Raw genomic sequence first — 20,571 nt, 5'->3', positions numbered from 1 at the left:
AAAAGATTTTTGCTGATATCTGGTAAATTAAGTGTGGGTAGAAACTTCATCTGAAATTATACTAAAACCTGAGAAAAAGCCATAAGCATTAATTAACCACTAGCTAAACACCAGACTTACTTTGAACATTGTGGTCCTGCCTTCCTGATATTTGTTTCTGGGCTCCTCCTTCCCTTCCATTCTTTGTAATTTTTTAATTTTGAATCACAGTTCTTCAATTACCATTTATAACAACAGCTTGAGCTAAAATTCTTTTATTTCACTCTCACATGAAAATACAGCTGCAAAATACAACAAGCAAAAGGGAAGCTTTAACAGGTCTCTTTACAAAGGATAAACAGTTGCTAAATCATCCTTTTCTTACTCATTCCCACTAGACCCAAACCTTTTCTTTTCAAATAATTTTTATTTTGAGATATCATTATTTCTTCAATGGATCTACAAATAATACTGAACCTGGGTATCCTCCCTCTTCTTCCCCCAGGGTAACAGGATGTTAAATACACACCCCTCAACTCTGCACTTTCTCCCATTCAAAAATAACCTACTCTATTAAACTGGGGTGTTGTTTTTCTAGAAAAGCCTTGCTCTTCCTCTGTGCTCCCTCAGAACCAGTATCAAGTTGCCGTGAAAAGCAAATGAAAGAAAATTCTACCACTATCCATGCCAACAAACACTGTAGTTAGTGTTAAAACTGGACCCTTCTTGTTTTGCTGTCTACGGTTATTCTAGTGAGAAATATTTCTTGGCACAGTTTAAGTTTCAATGGCAAATATTTCAAACTTCTCACAGAAAACAATCGCTAATTATTTCTTTAGAAAACAGCTTCACAGTGACAACTTGCAAAGAGAGTCTAAACTCATTAAATAAACTATTCATGCTGAAAGTAAAATTGTTCATAGAAATAGTTGTCCTTATAACAAACTGAAGATGTCTTTCCATTGATTCAACCACTCAGAAAAAAATAATTTCAACAAGGCTAGTCTCACCCATCCACAACACTGCAATACACATGGGAGTATTTTATTTAATGAATATAAACCTATGCAGGTGCCTGAAAAAAAAAATAAACTACTGAAGGAAAATGATTATTTTTTCACCTTCTAGAAGCCTTCGTATTAGGATAACATACCTGCCTTTGTATCTCAGGTTAAAAAAATCCCTGAGATGCTGACTTGCAGTGCTGTCTAGCTTCATGTCAACAAGGCATTATCTTCCATGTCTACCTCATGAGCTGGAGACACATTTTTCTGTGGAAAATCAATTTTGAAAGCAGAAGACTTGGACTTGTACAGTTCCATTTCCCATCAGTAAAAAACTATTACCTTATATACAATGACACCTAGGGATTTCAGGGACAAAAGGTGAAGGCAAATAAATTTTTAACATTTTATTGATGAACAGCAGAAAAGGCAACTGTTGTTTATCATACTGCTGGAAGGAGTATCAATTTGTACTTGGATTAATCAACTTCTGCGCATGTTTCCACTGTGGTAGCTGCTGTTCTGAAAATAACCCAGGCATATTGTGTCACAATCATGGGCATCACCCTGAGAAAGACTGAGGATACAGAGGAGTGTTGTGGGAGCAGCAGAGGGATCCAAGGACTGCAACTCCAACTACAGCCACAGCGTAAATTGTCTAGTGGCTATTTTGTGCTGAGCCATCTGTTGCCTCGAACTGCCAGCAGCAGTTTAAAGATAGCTGGAGTATGTCTATACAAGCTACAGAAAACTATAACTTCTGTGCTCTTTGGAAAGAGCAAGATCAAACTTACATCACTGCAGATGGAATTTTAATGACTCTGTCTTCCCAGGAACAAGCTTTGTCACCAGGGAACACACAGTGACCTGCAGAAACAGAGGCTGGCTGAACTTCTGTTCCATGTCCTGGTGGGCACATCCTGTATTATTTTCTTTAAATGTTATTCTTCTATCTACATCACAAGTAACTTATAAGAGCCCATGATTGTTAACATTCTGTATTAGCCATCTGTGTTATCAGTGCCTTTTTTGTCAAGTAGACAGTATATATGTAATTATTTTCAGTCAAGAAATGATCTTGTAACAGAATGAATTACAGATCTGTAGATGAAGATTTGAAATGGTGCTCCACAGACTGCTTTCCATCTTCCAGAACTTTGGAAATGCGCTGTAGAAACAGAGGAACAGAGTTAAAACAACTGCTGTATTGGTTGGATTCAGTAATATGGATAATAGTTACTAGCTGGTGGCCTTACACTGTGGCTAGAAAAAAGACACCTTGACCAAATCCTGGGTATTTTGAATTAATTTCTCTGTCCTGCAAAATCACAGGCCTGTATTTAAACCTGTCCACATGATTCCCATCATGCTGAGAAGCACTATACAAATGCATTTTTAGCTTTATTCAGTCCTTCTCCAGACTAGTAAAAAGGACATTTTGTTCTCCCTATTTTATATGCTATCTAGTTTTAAATATGAGTAGATGAGTTCATGCTGAAAAGCTGTTAATCCTGGGTCTGAAAAGAACACATATGTGATAAATTGAATATAAGTGAAATCCTACAGACTTCAAATTAATAGGGTATTCTTGTTCCTACCAGAAAAATGTTATTATGAACACAACTAAATGCAGATTTTCCTAACATTGCTGTATGGTCCCTGTAAGCATTATCTACATTTTATAGAAGACTGCAGAAAATAATGGATAGCAATGAAACCTATTATCAGGAAAATAAAAATAATTTTAAAAACTATAATCAACCTTTGTTTAGAAAATGAACAGAGCTGACATGTAAAATATTACAAGTGTCACAGGGTGCCTATGAAGTATGCTTATCAGTAGCTACCAGCAGTAAATGCCACCCACTACCTGAAAAAAACAGGAAAACTCTGAAACTTTTGAATCTCAGTATCTGCACTGAATATACTTTTTTTTTTCTTTCAAACACTACATTAAAGTTTCAATTTTGTGAAATTACCACAGAAGCCAGTGAAAGGTTTCCTACTTTAAAGGAAGGCAACTTGTTTAAGCAACGTTAATGACTCCAGAGAAAGCCAACTTCTGCTTTCCAACAAGCACCTCTAACCGCAGAAACAGACTCACACTGTGCAAGTGTTGCCATCTGTGCTGTGCTTACTTAACTCTGTTGCCAGCGCTAACTGCTCAAGTAATCATCTCGAACAAGGAAGAAGTGCTTTCCTCTTTCGCTCATGTTATACGAGGAAAATCAGAGAAAATCAGTAGTTCAAATGAGACCTCTTGTGGCACAGATGCAGAACTGCACCCCTGAGCCTGTACCTGCCTGCTCTAGAAGCACAGCCAGAGGCAAATTTTTGCTTCCCCACAGGGCTTCCAGTACTCTCTGACTAGAGAAGGGGAAAACAAATGTTTTTCTTATAATAATGGTATTTTTAAAGGGCTCCGTTTTCAGACCATAAGATTTTTGAAGAGCTAACACTTCCTTTTTTCTCCCCATAAACACACAGAACTTACCATTGTTTTAAATAACTGGTTCACTTTCTTTTTTTTGAAGGTTTTCTTGTCACCATCTGAGGTGGAAGGAAACACTGGCTGACTCAGCCTATGTGATGCAATTGTTTCATCAGGTGCCACAGTGCTGATGGACAGAGTTAATCCTTAGGATAGAAGCACAGTGGATGCACAAATTAAAACCAAAAAAGGAGAATCACAGCATAAGACAAAGCAGAATTCAAAATAATGAACTACTGCAATTACTAGGAAGAAATGAGACACTTTAAATCTAATTATATCCTTAGAATACAAAAATAATATCATTACATTGAAACTGCAGAGTGAAAAATACAGACCAATCTGGCCAAAGAATACATGAAAAAGGGAGGCCATGACAGTCTGTTGTGTTGAGCTAAATGTCTGTTACAGGCATCTGGAAAGACAGGGACAGTCTCTCAAAATGGGAGATGATGTGTAGGCTAAGGAATGGGAAGTGCTGTGGAAGAAGCAGGGGGTAAGGGCCCATTTCCTCTATGGCCCCTGGCCTCAAAATGAGTTCCTTCAGTCACCCTTTCCCCCTCTCTGTATCACACAACTGTCAGTCTTTCTGGTGGGCAGTTATGTTGTCTTGTTTCCCTTTCCTCTTGCTGTGAAGGAGGCTTATGAGCTTGCTCTCTAATGTCAAAAGCAGAAGTGGAAACCCTGCTATGGGGCAACCTTTGGGCATATTCACATGCCAAAGCAAAGGACAAAGCATTTGTTCCTGTTTGACATGCTGCCCTCAGCTGTGAGGGCAGCTTGCAGAAGCCCTTCCTTCTGCAAGTGAGACCCTACAAAACAAGGAAGATGAATGCACTCTTTCAAGGCAGGGGAAACACCCACAATACAAAAGGAAGCAAAATTCAGGGCTCCAGAAGTAACACTTAGAATTTGCAGGTTAGCAGCAGGCAGGGCAGTGCTATCAAGCAGTAGCAGCAGTCCAGCCTCAGATGCAGAACACACACCTCAGGTGTGACCTTGGTCTCAGATCCACTGAGAGTGACTTGCTCTGCTCACAGCAAACCCTTCACTGCTGTTTTCTTAACATGGCAATAAAGAAGTGCAGAACTCTTATCTTACTGTAAGCAGCTTACCTGGGATAGTTGGCATAGAACGACTGACAGAACTCATCTGCTTGAGGACAGATGTTTTCTGAGGTGCCACTACATGTTCTGAGAGGTTGGTGTCACTCATGAACTCGTATTTTCTTGACAGCTGTTTCAATTAAAAAAAAAACCACAAACAAAAACATTAATGATGAACTGACATAGGAGCAAAGATCTAAGCAAAGTACTGTTTTGTGAAAAGCACAAAATATTTAATAAACAATCATATCTAACCCAAGTTATTTATGGGTTTGTTTGCTGAGTAAACAATAAAAGTACCTAGAAGCAGTAGAATTTGGTCCACATATAATATTATACACTAGTGAAAAACATGTTATGATTTTGTAGATTATTCATAGAGAAATATTCTCATTGCACATAGAAAAAAAAAAACACTTTTCTAAAAAAAGTTACCTAGAAGAGATTCTAAAATCTGGAACTGTAGGATGGTTTTCGTACCATACCTTTGGAATAACACTGCCAGCCAGCTCTGACTGTGATCTGCCAAGGAAAGCAGACTTTGGAAAACATTTTCCCCTGCTGCATTAACTAGCTATCTAGCTTGGCTGCTGCAAGGCTTGTCAACATTTTTCTGAAGAAAAATAAAATCCTGTAACTCACTATGTGGTGCAATTCCCACTGTTAGGAATATGTGTTATTTAACTTAATCACAAGACAAAGGTGTTGCTTGGTTTCATATGTTAACATTCCTCAGAGCATGACTGTGCTTAATCTGTCTCTCTTGTATGAGTACATGTAGTGTAAAACAATCATCAGCCTCCAGAAGTTTCTCCTTGTTTCCCAAAAGAATCTTAGAATGCACTTTGCCTTTGACAATTCCTTCAAAAGTTTTTGATCAGATCACTTACACTGTCTCCATGTAATTGAACAATTTGTTATTGCCCAACAATTTTATCTAGACAGGACTTGTGTAACAACAGGACAACTTTCATTTTTTTAAAAAATTATTTCTTTTTTTACTAAAAGAAGAAAAGTCTTCTGGGAATTAAAAAAAAAAAAAAAAGAAAAAAGCATACTATAAGTTCTATAAGTCATTCTAATGATGTAGCAGTGCAATAAGAGCACTCAGATGATCTATGGAGCGAGACATGCCAGTGTTTCTAGACTTCAGCCTGGCACCGTTTAAGGAGCACTGTTTGCAATCTTGCAATTTCCTAACAGCTGCATGTTCCATAACAAGGTATAAAATGTATGGGGCTCATCACTTTTGAAATAGCCCTGACTGCAAAGAGCTGCCATGAAATGTCAGCACAGTCAATTGCCTCTCCACAGGAAAGTGAGTTTAACCCTCCAAATATAGTACTCCATTTTAAGCTAACCAAGCTTCAGAATGTGCAGTTTCAGGGCTATATTATCTGTCATGATAATCTAGCACAGATGTTCTGATTTTTCCATTGAATTGTTTCCTCCTCAGCATCTTGCAGGTTTCATCATGGTAGGGCAGATTCCCTACCTTTGCATCCAGCTTATTTTACATTATGACGGCTAGAGTTCTCCATGGTACATTTTTCTTTTCCTAAGCAAAATAATAATGTGGATTATAAAATACTACTCTAAATCACTAACATACACATTTCATGTCAGAGACAGAAATATCAGGTGCTGTTTTCTCATCAGCAAACACCACACTGCTCCTTTTTGTTCTTTTTTTGGATCTTCTCATCTTTACTTCAGGGTGAGGATTAATTTGCAGAGCAGTCTCCTCTGATTCTGCTTTTACTGGCTTTGGTAGCACTACTTCCAGATCAAAGCTGCAGGAACAAAAGAAAAGAGTACAAGTTGCTGAGTGATATTTTAAAAGCCACCAGTATTCTGATGTCATTTCCTCATAAAATATAAATGCAGGTCATCCTTTCCTTTGACTTTCTATGCAGCCTTGCAAACTTAGCAAAAAGTATATGATGTGCTTCAGCTGGCAACCGTAGATGCTAATAAGATTTCTTCAGGAGGTATGACAAAATTCCTTCAGGAGGTATGGCATTGTCTTAAAATGTTGCCAAGAATGTAAAAGATTAATTAAGTGCAAATCCCTTTTAAAAGATTTGTGCATTAGCTTAAGAACTCCTAGACTAAACACAGAGCTCACCTGGGAAGTTTATGCATGATGATGATGGTGCTGAAAGCAAGACAAGCTACTTTTGGTTGCTGTAAACAGTGGAACAGAGTATTGCTCTTTCATGTCATGTTTTAAATGCATCTTCGTGTTTCTTTCACTATATTGAACAGCAACACACAGACCCAGTTTTAAAAAAAAAAAAAAAAATCTCCCTCCCTCTCTTCCTCTAGTTTTTATAGTTTAAAGATAGGGCTTTTTTCAAACAAATGTGAAATTGATGCTGGCTTTACTCCCTTCTCTGCTGATCTAATCAGCCTATTGAACATGGGGCTGAACTTACTTTACAATAATAATTGTTAAACAAGTAGTATGGTGGATTTGTTGACCCATGCTTCCTAGAAACAAAGTAACGTGATGAAAATTAAAAGTAGGTGCATGATCTGACAGCTTAAGTACAGATGTCTGGTTCCATGGGAGACACTATCTTAGAGACATGGGGCTGGTAGATGTGGCAAAAATCATGCTTGTGTGCTACACCCTTCCTGAGAGGGAGCTGAGGGGCAGGAAGAGCAGCCTGGGGCTTCTTGTCATGTGCAATACTACACATCTTTGTCAGGCAACTCAGAAAATGTAAGGAAGTAGTCTTTAAAAATGAAATGGCAATCAAACATGCAAGAGTAGAGAGTTATCTTAAGAGGAAACACTCTCAAGCTAGGGCCATACAACTTTGACTTTTTAGTGCTTAAAATTGAACAATTCAAGAAGGGAGATCAGATGTTTAAAAAAAGGAAACACAAACACTGCTCAGCAAGATCAATTTTATGAGATCTTGCTGTGTGAGATCAACAGACCGTGTTTGGGAAGAAGTTCTGTGTACTCAAAGGATCATTTATAAATTGATCAAAATGATTTGTGGATTAAAAAAAGCTCATCAATACACCTATACATCAATACATCTGTTCTCTCAGACCTAGTCTCTTTGTTCCCCAGGTCTGCAGTGAAGAACATATATTAGGCAAAGCATTTTACATTACTACAGGCTTCACTGTAACATTACACCTCCTTACTTGTAAGTTTGTAAATGTTTTCCTCTTGCTTTCCATTTTTTATAAGCAAAAAGATGCTAATTAAGTTAAAAGCTGTATAAAGAGAAACTGAAAAATCAGATCTTTGCATATTTTTTAAATTGATTTAAATTATAAAAATACTTATTTCCTGAAAATGAAATGCCATTTTTTTTCGTTGAGACTTGAGTATATTTTGTCTACTAAGTTGAAATATTGTAGCTTTAGGCTCAGATGAAGTGATAGCTACAGTTAAAAATAGTTTCAGCATAGTCTGAACAGACTGCTAATAGTTTTGATCCTTGAATGCCTTTTTTTCGACCTCTTAGTTTCATTCCATAAAACTGTTTAAAAAACAAGCCTGAAAGTAAAATTTGTATTTCATTCATAACCAACCTTTCTGAAGCAATTTTGTTTGGAGTACTGCAGTCTGAATTCATGGAAGTCCGTGAGATAACTGACAGCTGACGATAGGATCTCAGCATTGATCTTGGCCGTCCTACTCTCTTATCATCAAAATCTGGCTACAGGATGGAAAAGAAAAATATTTTCTATCAAAGAACTTACTGTGAACTTCATATAATCCCTCTCACTATGTGCTGAAGAAAGGACCAATATTTTAACACTTGACATGAAAGAAGTAATTTGCTACCATTAATTACTGTGATTTCTTCTTTTGTCTGGATACACTCCAGGGCCTCTCAAACTGGATGATACAATGAGTAGCTAAATAAACCACAACTGACATAATTAACTGTGTTTGAAAAAGAAATTAAAATGAACAGTGTCTGCTGATCTTTTGAACATTAAAGTACTTGGGCAAATAGACTTCTTTAATCCTTGCTCCAAAGCACTAATCATGCTCCTTCTTCCATACAAAATTAACATAGCCTTTTTAATTAGATGATTGCAAGGGTTGGACAAAACTAGTATTTCCCTAACAGCCAGACAAGAAGAACAAGAACATTCTCCAGGTTATATGCATCACATTGCACAAAGCCATATATGCTGCTCCATGTCTCTCTCTCCAAAGCTTGAAGCTGGTATGTCCTGCAATGGAAGGAGAAAAAAAGACATCTCCCTCCAAAACTCCCTCAAGAAGATTTAGTTGTCACAATGGAAATCTAGAGCTTAATGTTGATGGTTATTCAGGCTTTGCAGCCTGGTACGAGGTTAACTGAAAAAATCCAACTTATTTCCAAATGCTTTTCTGTCACTGTTAATAAGGTAGGACAAGGATTTCCTTTTATTGCTAAATCTAGAACTTTTCTTTGTTCAGGGGGTGACTTGTGGGATCTAAAATTGTAGCATGCAGTCAGCTCTCCCCTTTTTCTGCTGAAGTTATTTCCTGGGATGAACATGCCCCTCCCTAGTTAGCTCATCACAGCACCATGATGTGAGACAGGGTTTTGAGAATCTCCCAGTGCCTGCACACCAAAAACTAATTTTCCAGCCTACTTCAATTTCTATCCTAGAAACGGGATATGAAGAACTTCTAAAAAACCAGTTCATTTTAAAACACAGGGTTTTGTCCTTGTTATCCAGAAAATATTTAAAAATTAGATAGTTTCCTATGCCAAATTTCCAAATACTCTTCTTCTGATATCATTTCTCACTAAGACTCTGACATCTAGCCAAAGATTTGGAAACATTTGGAGTTTCAAGAATTATTTTTTTCAAGATTTAAAGCCAAGAATGGTCAGAATCTTGTGATAAAGATACAATTGCTGCACAACTTGTCTTTTAATAAAAAGCTCAGGCCTGCCACCAGAGAGAGTTAGATACAGTAAAAAGGCAATAGTGTCATTCACAAAGTACATTCTCTGTTCTGGCTACATTTAAAATAGATTGATTTATCTTAAGTGCTGATTGGTTCTAACATCAGGCAAGATTGCTAATTGTGGAGTACAGCCTCTTTATTATTGCAAGGAATGACACTGAAAAGAAGAAAAACAGATTGAGATACATGCATAGAATTTTCATCATACAAGTAACAGCACAATATCAAATATCTAGGTTATACACTTGTTACTTTTCCCCCTATAAAGAATAAATAAATCCTCTTATAAAATCATCAATGTTGAAAGCAACAACAAAGTAATTTCCAAAGCAGCTGGTGTTTAATCCCAAAAAATAGCCAACAAACTTTTTGCTGGATTGCACAGTAGAATTCAAGAATTATCTGGAGAGTTTGTGTTTAGAAGTGATCCTTCAATTCCCATATATTTCAGTTTGGTCTGAACTCATATTTATGGTATTATACACTGTAGGTTTTCCTTCACAACACAGCTGGAAGTGACTTGCACAGGGAACCATCATTTGGAGCTCAAAGCCCTAAACCACTAAGAAAAATTACCAAGAGGAGAAACATAAGGATTTGCTTTTATGTCCTTAATAGGGCAGGAAAAAACTCCAAGTGTAAGAGACCTAATAAAATACTCCAAATCTTCCAGAATGAGGCATGTTTTATACATCAGAGAATTGACTCAACTCTTTGAATATAAAACTGAGGTCTTACTGCCTTCAGGTCACAAGAAAAACAACAGGTAGCAGATGTTTAGTATGTGGGTTTTTTTAGAAGAACAAGAGAGAGTGCAGGAGAGGTAAAAGGAGAGGAATACCAGTTCTCTGGCTCCATATTGTTTTTCCACTTTAGTTTTTAAATGCTTGAAACATTCCTCCATGCGGTCGTGGAAAGGACGAAGATTATCAGAAACTCTTCTTTCATGAATTCTAATTCCAGCCCCAAGGAAAGGTATCTTGAAGAAGGAAAAAAAAATAATACAGTGAAAACATTAAACTGGGTCTGACAAGTCCTTTAGCTCCATTTAAAGTATCTGCTAAGTCAACTGCAGAAGTCGTACTGCTACTGGCAGCTCTGTCAGTTAATCTCAGGTTTTAGCAGCAAATAAAGGATGGAAAGGGCTCTTGGAAAATGGACTTGCTCAGTAAAATTTTAACCATGTTGGTTGCCTCCTAGTGAATGTTTTCTCTTTTCTATGTATTTTAATTTCCAGGGTTGGGGCATATACTATCTCTCTGAGAGCCTTGTTCCAGCATTTCTTCACCCTCACTGTAAAAACTTTCTTTCTTATGAAAAATCCCACAAACAACGACAAACACCCAACTCTAGGAAAGAATTTCTGACCTTTGCAAATCCTTGTTTTTCCCAGCAATTCATGAACTCCCTGTGATTTGTATTCTACTCTCAGTTTTGTCTCCAGGACTGCAACATGAGTTAGAAATCCTGGCTCTTTTGACCACAGGTGCAGCCCACAGTATGTGGCTTTTGATAAACTATTCCAAATGATGTGGTCTACAAAGTGTTCTTCTGGCCTTCTGCCTTCCCTTGGACATAAGGAGATATCTGGGTAATTCCCCTGAGTTTGGCAGCATTTTATCCTACTCCTGACACTATAAGGATGATACTCCTCAGAAAATAAGATGTGATTTTTGTAATTAAGTAATTTCTCCACATTCAGCACAGATTTTTTAAAAAAATCTGAAGGCCAGGACCACTTAGATCCCCAAGAATGTTTTATCAATCACATGCCACATCAGAGGATAAGAAATTATTGCTATGCTATTTTGTCAGTGATGCTAGTGGGTTAGTAATGGCTCACAGGCTTCCTGTTATGAATATTTAAAGTTCTTTATCCTAGCTCAGGGAAACTGTTTATGTCTAAACAGGATAATCAATAGGTGGTCCTTTTACAACTGTACATACTCTGAAACAGAAGGTTTAGTCTATCAGAGCTTATTTTACTATGAGTCCCTTCTTAAAAATTGCTAAGAACCCAGGAAGTGTGTAACAAGAATCTTCTTCTTCTACCCTTCTCTGATTTGGGGAAACAGTAGGAAAACAAACAAAAAAGAGGACCCACAAAAAAACCCCAAGACAAAAACCTGGTAAAATGGCACAATCACCTAAATGCTGTCTTCTCCTGCTAGAAAGGAACAGAAAAAAAGGAACAGCAGATAAAGCCTCAGATGACTGTTGTCAGTAAGAACTTACTTGCCAAGCAATTAGATCTTTGAGTCTGTTCAGCTTTTCTTGATCCTCTGGATGGTCTCTGATATAATCGTTGGTAAAGAAAGCCTTAGAAAAAAATAATTCAGTCCTTAATTTTTAACAGGTAAAGAAATCAGTGATGACACCATTGACTCCATTTGGTGACCATTACATTCAGTGGTCAACAAATAAGACAGACATGCTCCTTAACCAGATGTTGTCAATGATAACTCCTTATGACATCAATTGAGAACTGAAGTGCTCTTTTTTGTTAAAATACATTCAGTTCTTCCGTAACACTTCTGAGTTTGAGACCCTGACTGTGAAACCAAATTACTGTTTGTTTTATTAAGCTTGCACTAAAAATAAAAAAGCACAAATTTGTAGTATCATGATTTTCAGTGATAAAGTCCCCTACTTACTGGCATTAGCCAGTGTTACACAGTAAGGAACTTGAACTTTTTCACTGATAAGCAGAGCCAGATATTACATACACACTGCCTTTTGCTGCCCAAAGATTCTATCCCCCAGGGACAAAAGAAGAATGTAACTACTTATCCACAATGGCCAAAATATCTAAATAAATGATACTTTAGGACTAATACAGCATAAGTCATATTCCTCCAGAATGTGTCATGCTTCTTGCATATAATTTATGTGTAAATATACACCTATATATATAAATATTGCATCTTTCCAGCACTATCTGAGTCTATCTGACATGTTGAGCCTACTAAGCATGGCACATGCTTTTCTTCAGGAAACAGGAGGTAGAAATGCAAGAGCTCTACAGCTGCAGGGTAACCTTACATTAATTTTCATTCAAAATAAATGGTCTAAATTTATATGTTTTTAACATTCCTGCTTTCTCTCCTGCTCCACTTTCACAAGGCAACATTAGGGACAGATTTTCTACAATTCATTTCCTCAAGACATGCAATTTTCCATGTATTGCCAGAACATGTAAATACCCCAGACCTACTGCAGGATAAGTTTGAATCATTTACTAAAGACCAAATATTTTGGTGTGTGAGAGCCTATTTAATTACAAAGGGTGTATCTCAGCTCAAGTGCATCTCAAAGTCCTCATAACTGCAACTAATATTGAGCTTCAGTTGCTCTAGTTTGTTCGTTTCTGCTTTCACAGACAGCTCTGACCAGGCCATGAGGATATTTTTCAACAGTGGAATTCTGGCTTTTCTACTACCAGCCCACTGCCACTTTGAACAAAAGATGTAGGAAGACTGTGAAATAATATATCTGAATATGTTCTTTGCATTAACTTAAAAGCTCTTACCTTCTCATATTTAGCAAAGCCACCCATAACAGCTGGATCAACAATTCCATTCAGAAGCATAGAAAGTGGATTAATAGGAAGGCTCTCATCACTTTGGTATTGGTTAATCATCATCAAAATTTTTTCATTTGTCATGGACATAGTCTCAATAGCATTCTCTACAGGACTAATGGTAGTCTACAAAGAGACAAAAGACTTCTAAGGTTTATAAACAGATAAAAACGTCTTTTTGGTTTTACAAAACATCATGCATATAAACAACATTCTTACAATTCATCAAACGAGAACAGATTTGTCCAGTCTCTTAGGACTTGGTCCTGAAACTGTAAATTAGATGTAAGGTCTGTTGATGCCAGCAGAAGAAAGATAAAACAGATAATAACAGTTTTGTATGTATAAAAATAAGTAAATGACAATAGCCCTGTGTGATACAGTTCCAAACTATTTTGTACATGCGGACTCATACTGATACATGTTTTAGAGCTTTTTAGCATGTTAATACACACCTGAGACATGGAGACAACTTCAAACCATCTTAAAATTCCAGGAAGCTTGTATGCTGTAACAAATGATGTTCTCTCAATCCACATAGACTATTAAAAAAAACATAGCAGGGAGAAAATGATACTGCAGGATTTAAAGTTTAATCTTTTCTGCCTTCTGAAATGTCAGAGTGAAAAGAATGTAGATGGAAAACATATGCACATTTTTGCATAAAAGGACAATGGAAAATGAATCGAGCAGAGCAATTTGCACAAATCATTTTTATCATTAGGCCATCTCCAGGCACTAAGCCTGCACGAAGCAGAGGAAAAAGAAAATTACCCTTGAATCTTTTAGTATCTATTCCTATTTTTGCCATTACAAATGGAATGACTGGGACGAAATGACCTACTCTCACCTTTACCCAGATTATACTTCCTTCCTCCACTTCTGAAACATATTTCTGCAATTAAAATCTGTACTAGCCTTTTTACAACTTGCCAGCATTCTTACTTTTTTTTTTCCTTTCTTTTTTCTCTTCTGAACAAGGCTGGCTGTTGGTGTTTTACAATGCCACTAGTTCATTTACCCCACTGCTCCTTATTTTACCAATATCAGCTCATCTAAACTGCCAGCACTGAGAAACAGAACAAAGAATGCAATGAAAACATACTCCAACTATGGCAGTTCCACCCCTGTGAAGCAAGGATGCACATTATCTATTGTCAGACAATTTAATTTCTGTAAAACCACTTCAAGGGATATTCATAACTGGCTTCAAAACTCTCCAATTTGCAAAGGAAGCCAATGTGCATCATGAGTCTTGACAATAAAGTGCAAAGCTGGGATGTCAGGGTAGAGTTTACATCTCAATCATTTAATTCAACAGTAGGTAAGAAGCTCCTTATATTAAGCCATTTATGCTACTAATGAGCACGCACAGAAGTGAAAGTGCACATTTTTAAATAAATGCTTTTTCCCACCAGTATCCCAAGAGCTCAGCTTTAGCCATAAATATTGTATGGTACATTTTTCACATCAAACTATAAAACATCAGATACCTGTAAAATTAAAATACAGAAGCTTACCACATCTTTATGCATGACACTGAAAACTAATTTATGGTGTTGCAGAGTATTTGAATGGCTAAGACTATTTCTCATCATTACACTACTATACATGGGAAGAAAAATTACACAGGTAGTACTCTGATTTGTCAAGATTTGCCAGGACTGATGACAGCAGACAACACACACCTCTCATCACCAAGCTGGCAGCTGACAGAAGTGTTGTAGACTACAAGAGGCAATCGGTTTGATAGTTATTTACGTGTCACCTTGTTTTATCATGAAAACCTATTCCAGAATATGTTAATGCTTAACACAAATGTGCTGAGCATTCTCAACTGCATAAGGTTTACCTGCAACTGAAATAGAAATGTATCATTGACTCAAGTGAACAGGAGTTGTGTTGAAATAGGAAAATCTTGCGTTTATTTTTTTGAAGCAGATCCTGAAGTTACGATGTTTGTAATGAGTAATCTGAGATGAAGAAAATATCTAAATTAAAAATCAGTCACAGTTACCAGAACAGCATAATTTACTTACAGCAAATTCATTTTCAGGGTCAACAGATCCTTTCCTGACTGGTCTTGAATAATGGAACCGCTGCACATTGTTTGACTTATAAAAACTGAAAAATTAAAAACAGACTTTTGTAAAACAGAGATTTCAGAAATGTATGGATCTTGTTACCACAGCAGAGTATTTAATTTTGAGTCAGCTGAGTTTTTAATTAAAAATAAATGTATTGCTCATTTAAAAAAGCCACTTTGGTGAAAACTCAAGAAAAATCTATTTTATCTATAAATCAGGGTAAACACAGTATTCTATAGGTGTTTAGCTTGGGTGTAATTCCCAGGTATAAAAATTCAAGAGTTTCTAGATTAAGGTTAAAAGCTGCAGAAGGTCTAGAAAGGATTTCTGCTTTCCTGTATTCTTCCATGCACATTGCTTGCCTGTTTTATAATGGCATGGAAAGCAGAATATTTTCTTTAAAATAACTGACTGAACAAAACCTTGACTGCAGTATGAATGGAAACCTTTTTGCAACCATATCTTTTATACTTGGAAAGAGAAGGCACAACAAGATTCTGTTGTACAAGAGCCTCCAACTCAACCATTGCCAGACTGCCAGTGACCTCCAAGACCCCTCTCTCCATCACGTGTCTAAAAAGAGGTATTGAAAACTCAGTAACTTGGACCCAAAGCACAGATTCCACCTCCCTACCCTGCAACCAAATGCTACGCCTTATGTGATAGATGGGTAGATGTTATTTCATGAAATTCCCAGGGAATCCATAAGTCAGAAAACTAAGACAAAAAAAAAGATTTCATGGGCAAATTACTGAATTCACAAAATAATGGCTGTCAGTTTAGGAATACAGACTGATTTTCATTATATTATCCATTACATAAATTTACTTACTTGATAATTTGATCAGGTACTGCCTTATTTTTGAACCTAGGTTGCTCCTCCAAGACTGGTTGCACTGTAAAACACTGGATGTCTGAAATCGTGAAGGTTAAGGGCAAGTTATCAACTACCAGCAGGAAATACTGCAGGCTGCAGAGGAAATGAAAAGAATAATTAAAAAGATGTTTCCTGTTGAAACACCTGCAGGGTACAGGGTTTCTGAATAGAGCTTTCTTGGTGAGATGACAGTAGTAGCCAGTAAATTTATAGAAATATTAATTTTGAATTGCATATTTTTATTATTTACTGAGCTTGTCACTAGCTCATTTAGAATACTGGATAATTCATCAAATTTTAAGGCTCAGTCAACTTATAAAAATAACATCAATAACATATTACGTTAACAGTTTCACTATTTAGCTTTAGGCATTCATGTCATAATATTGAAAATTTAATCTTTGAAATCTGTAACTGAGCAGTCCTTTTACTTGAGATTTCCTTTTTCTGTAGGAATGTTATTTTTTTAATGTGAACAATGTATTTGTATGTAAATATATTTCTACATATTTCAGTATGTTTGAAACTCATGTTCTCTGGTTAGACTTGGAAGCTTCTTAAGTGAACAAGTAGTGCATATCTCCTGCTAGTTACAAATACTCTTGAGCAAACTCTGCTTTCAGAAAGGACTGAAACATGTAATCTCAAATAAAATAAAGACATAAGACAAACTTATGAGAGCTTGGCTCTCAAACTCAATGTTAGACAACCTGTAATATTCTCTGCTTCAGTCCCAACGGTATGAAAAGCAAGCAGTATTCCCTTTCTCCTCCAGCAGGTTCCATCAGAACAGACTCAAGAGAGCAACTCAAGTGTTACAACAGTATTTTGAAAATGAATAAAGGAAATTCAATATGTGAAAAAAAAAAAATGTCTGATACAATGAGGTGATCTCATAGCTGCTCAGGGTGCTCGGTAATTATTTCAACCAGAACATGAAGAAGAAGATGCCATGTGCAAGCAACTGCTAGAGTACTTCTAAACAAGAATAATGTAGGGCATTCTAAAAGGTGCTTAATAGTGATTATGAGTTAATTTTCCTATGAAAATTCCTGAGAACAAGATACAGCATTTTACATTGCCAAGAAACAGGTGATACCCAGCTGCAGTGCCAGTCAGAAAAATGTTCAAGGAAGACAGAAATTTAGTATCAAGACAACAGCTAGAATTGTGAGGTAATAGACAACTTGCTGCTTTAAATCTGGTCAGTTCAGGTGTTCATCACTGGTTTTGCTATTTGAAGGAAATAAAGATAAACCAAGTATGAACTTGAATGCATTTTCTTCACCTAAATGGCTCTCAAGCACTGGAACAGGCTGTCCAGGGAGTGGCTGAGTCACCATCCCTGGAGGTATAGAAAAGATGTGTAGGTGTGGTGCTTGGGGACATGGCTTAGTGGTGGACTAGGTTTGTGGATGAACTCAATCTTAAGGGTGTTTTCCAACCTAAATGATTCTATGGTGACAGACTCTTAACAGAAGCAAACATCTTGGTAACAAACAATAAGAGACATGAAGAACACAAGTAAATGTGCAAACTGAGCTGCCACATTAATAAACTTTCATCCTTCTAAGGAAATTATTGTTCCAGACAGATAAACTTTTGCTGCAAACAAGGTTTCTCCAACCCGTCTGTGTTCTGTAAAATCCCAGGTGTTCAAGGATACATTGACCAGGAGAGTTTTTCACATCCTCTCCAGGTGCTGAGGTGGTGTTCATCTTCTCTGCACTGGGAAACTGACTCATCAGCTGTGCCTGGAAATCCTCTCTCCTCTCATATTCCTTCCCCCGATAGATGAATACTTTGTTCTGCAAGGAATAAACAGCTGATTTCTTAGGCTGTATGATGCTGAGGTGAAAGTTATAGATGCATGTTTATCAGTACCAAGACACAACAGGGTCTTCAAAATTTGGAATGAGTGTTATTGTTTCTGTTACTGAATATTAGTTGACTATAAAGCAAGACACCATTTTGACCAGGTGCTGGAATGTATCACTGGCTCTCAGGACTGTATTTTATGCTGTTGGATACAATTAAGTTAAACTGAGCACTGAGGGTGCTCCTATTAAGTAGAATAAAGTTAGAGTAGAGCCAAGTAAAGTACTGAAATTCCTTTTCTTCTTGTCAGGTAAAAGGATTTGCTTTCAAATACATTCTAGGTCCAGGCTTCACAGCTTTCTAATGCCAATATACAGGTTTCATCTGCCTGGTCCTTCTCCTTGGTACTATGAAATGTACTCATTTGCAATACATTCTAACCCCAAATGTGTATCATTGTGATTTAGTTTGCTTAATTTAGCAGGATACTTCTAGAATGCCAGAAACAAAAGGTTCATGCTTCCTTTGGTGTAATACTAGCATATTATTTCATTATCTTTCCAATGTTTTCAAGGCAACTTTAGACTTTTGGCAACTTTGGGAGAGGTCTTTAACTGCTTTTCAAGTGTGAAGAAAGCTACAATCAAACTAAGGGGATCAAATTAAACACATCTGAAAGCATTTCATGCATTTTATTGCAAGAAACTATTCAGATTTTGACTATAGTCTTACATCCAAGCAAAACTAAATCCATGGCTAATATCCCCAGAGACTCACACTCATGTCTTTAGAAGTGTATGAAAATAGATGATAAAAAGTAAGAATTTAAACAGGTTTACCCTTAGGAATGTGGGGAATCCTTGGCCATAATAACCAACAGCAAAGTAATCTGGTTTAGGTCTCAAAATTTTCATGATGTTTTCATAGAATTTAGCTTGTTGGATCTGAAAGGAAAAAAACCTGCAATTACTTGTTTGTGGGTTGTTGTTTTTTCTGTTTAGTTTTTTAAGCTTTACAGTAGTACTGTGCTAAGTACTACAGATATTAGTGGACATGCAAGAGCTAGTTGTTATCAGCTGGTAAGCTACAGCAATAATCAGTCAGCATGCACATGACCCTTGTGGTATATTGATTATTGTTTACACTAATATGCAAATACAACACAGATAAATGCCTTCAAATTGCACTAACTCAGAACATGTTTATCTCTTCCACATAAGTTTCAAAATACCTCACTAAGCAGATGCCCATGCAACTTGAACAGTTCTTTATGAATCGTTACCATGGGAATGTTAGAATCCAACATAGCAACCTCTGATAAATGAACTAAAAAACAACTGTAGACAACAAGTTTATAAACAGCTCTTATCATTGGATAGCTCAAAAGTAATTATTTATGTAACTGAAATGATTTGAAGATCAGTATATACTCTTACCAGATTTTGACTAAGAAGTTCATAGTCAAAAACTTCTTTTTCATACTGCTCAGCAAGTTCTTTGCATAAAGATATGGCTTCCTCCCACATCTGCAATGTAACCACCAATTGAAAAAGTAAATCCAGTATCAACAAACCAGTTTTTAATGTATCACTGTTTAACTACAGTTTTATTATTATGCTCTTTAACTTGCAGTCATTTGTTACCTGTGCATTTAGAAGGCTCAAGGTGATTATAAACTTCAGGAAAGCTATTAATGTAAAAAACAAGTGTTTTCTGGTTCATTATAGGAAGGAATAAGTAAACCTACTTAACTCTGACAATAAGCTAATAAAAAACATCACCTTATCTTGCAAACACATTTAAGAAAGAAAAGTAAATAACTAAGGTGTGTAACATCCAGAATATATCCCGAGCACAGGTGCAGTGTATGAGAGGACTGACGCCCGCCCCTCTAAAACAAACACACTTCATTGTACAAGCCATTCTGGAGCACACACAATCATAGGTGGCCTTCTGTGTGACAGCTCTCCTTGTCAGCTAAACAATGACAAGGCTCAGACTTAAACTGCCACTTGCCTGGAGAAGCAGCAGCTTGTTTCTTTCCACGCAAGTAAACAGCTACCTCTGAAAATTACTGTGAGGATGACAGAGCTGCATTGGAAACACTAGGACAGGTTTTCTCTTCTGCTAAAGGCACTTAATGTACACGGCACATAAGTGCTCTTAAAGCAGAGAGAAATTCCCTCTCGAGGATTGTTTTCTAATTCTGCCAGTCTTCTTACCTGTTCTAAATAAAGGAGACAAAAGGGGTTTTCTGAACATCATTCACTACTACCCTAAGGACACTGTTGGTCATACTCATTATGACCATTTTTACGTGGTGCCATGTACTACTAGGCTGGGTAGTTCTGAATCTGGCAGCTGCCTGCAAATCTCCTCTGATGCAGCTGAGGAGAACCTGAGTGCTAGGCAGATCAGAAATCTGGAGGATTTGATTATTCTGGTATAGGGGGTGGGGACTGCTACACAGTAGTCATTTCAGATGCCAACAAAAAAACCTGAGGAGTTACAAATAGCACTGCATTTCCTGCTCAGAGTTGAAGCACTAAAAATTTTCTACCTTCTGAATTACAAGAGAGATTTTCATGGGGGACTTATGCCTTTATTTTGTAAGAAGCAGTAACAAATTGCCTTCCCCCTTCATACTTTTGGCTACAGCTGAAGAAAATGTAATGACTTAGAGGTCT

The 20,571-nt window shown here is 36.9% G+C and overlaps 1 protein-coding gene across 1 annotated transcript in view; it reads right to left on the bottom strand.

The window, feature by feature from the left end:
- Nucleotides 1–238: 238 nt before the first annotated feature.
- DOCK2 (dedicator of cytokinesis 2) overlaps nucleotides 239–20,571 on the bottom strand; it is a 148,185-nt gene continuing 127,852 nt past the window's right edge. The window contains exons 39-52 of the mRNA XM_051631280.1: nucleotides 19,321–19,410; nucleotides 18,724–18,828; nucleotides 17,733–17,874; nucleotides 16,022–16,103; nucleotides 15,142–15,226; nucleotides 13,558–13,644; nucleotides 13,052–13,228; nucleotides 11,758–11,841; nucleotides 10,364–10,501; nucleotides 8,139–8,266; nucleotides 6,193–6,373; nucleotides 4,590–4,710; nucleotides 3,478–3,620; nucleotides 239–2,151 (exon numbers count right to left, since the gene is read on the bottom strand). Of these exons, the coding sequence (XP_051487240.1) occupies nucleotides 2,077–2,151; nucleotides 3,478–3,620; nucleotides 4,590–4,710; nucleotides 6,193–6,373; nucleotides 8,139–8,266; nucleotides 10,364–10,501; nucleotides 11,758–11,841; nucleotides 13,052–13,228; nucleotides 13,558–13,644; nucleotides 15,142–15,226; nucleotides 16,022–16,103; nucleotides 17,733–17,874; nucleotides 18,724–18,828; nucleotides 19,321–19,410 (1,638 nt within the window). The 3' untranslated portion in view covers nucleotides 239–2,076. The remainder of the gene's footprint in view (nucleotides 2,152–3,477; nucleotides 3,621–4,589; nucleotides 4,711–6,192; nucleotides 6,374–8,138; nucleotides 8,267–10,363; nucleotides 10,502–11,757; nucleotides 11,842–13,051; nucleotides 13,229–13,557; nucleotides 13,645–15,141; nucleotides 15,227–16,021; nucleotides 16,104–17,732; nucleotides 17,875–18,723; nucleotides 18,829–19,320; nucleotides 19,411–20,571) is intronic.

This window comes from Apus apus, chromosome 13 (genome assembly GCF_020740795.1).
Source record: "Apus apus isolate bApuApu2 chromosome 13, bApuApu2.pri.cur, whole genome shotgun sequence".
Taxonomy (NCBI): domain Eukaryota; kingdom Metazoa; phylum Chordata; class Aves; order Apodiformes; family Apodidae; genus Apus; species Apus apus.
Note: the sequence above shows the minus strand (reverse complement) of the source record. Positions and strands in the feature narration are given on the sequence as shown.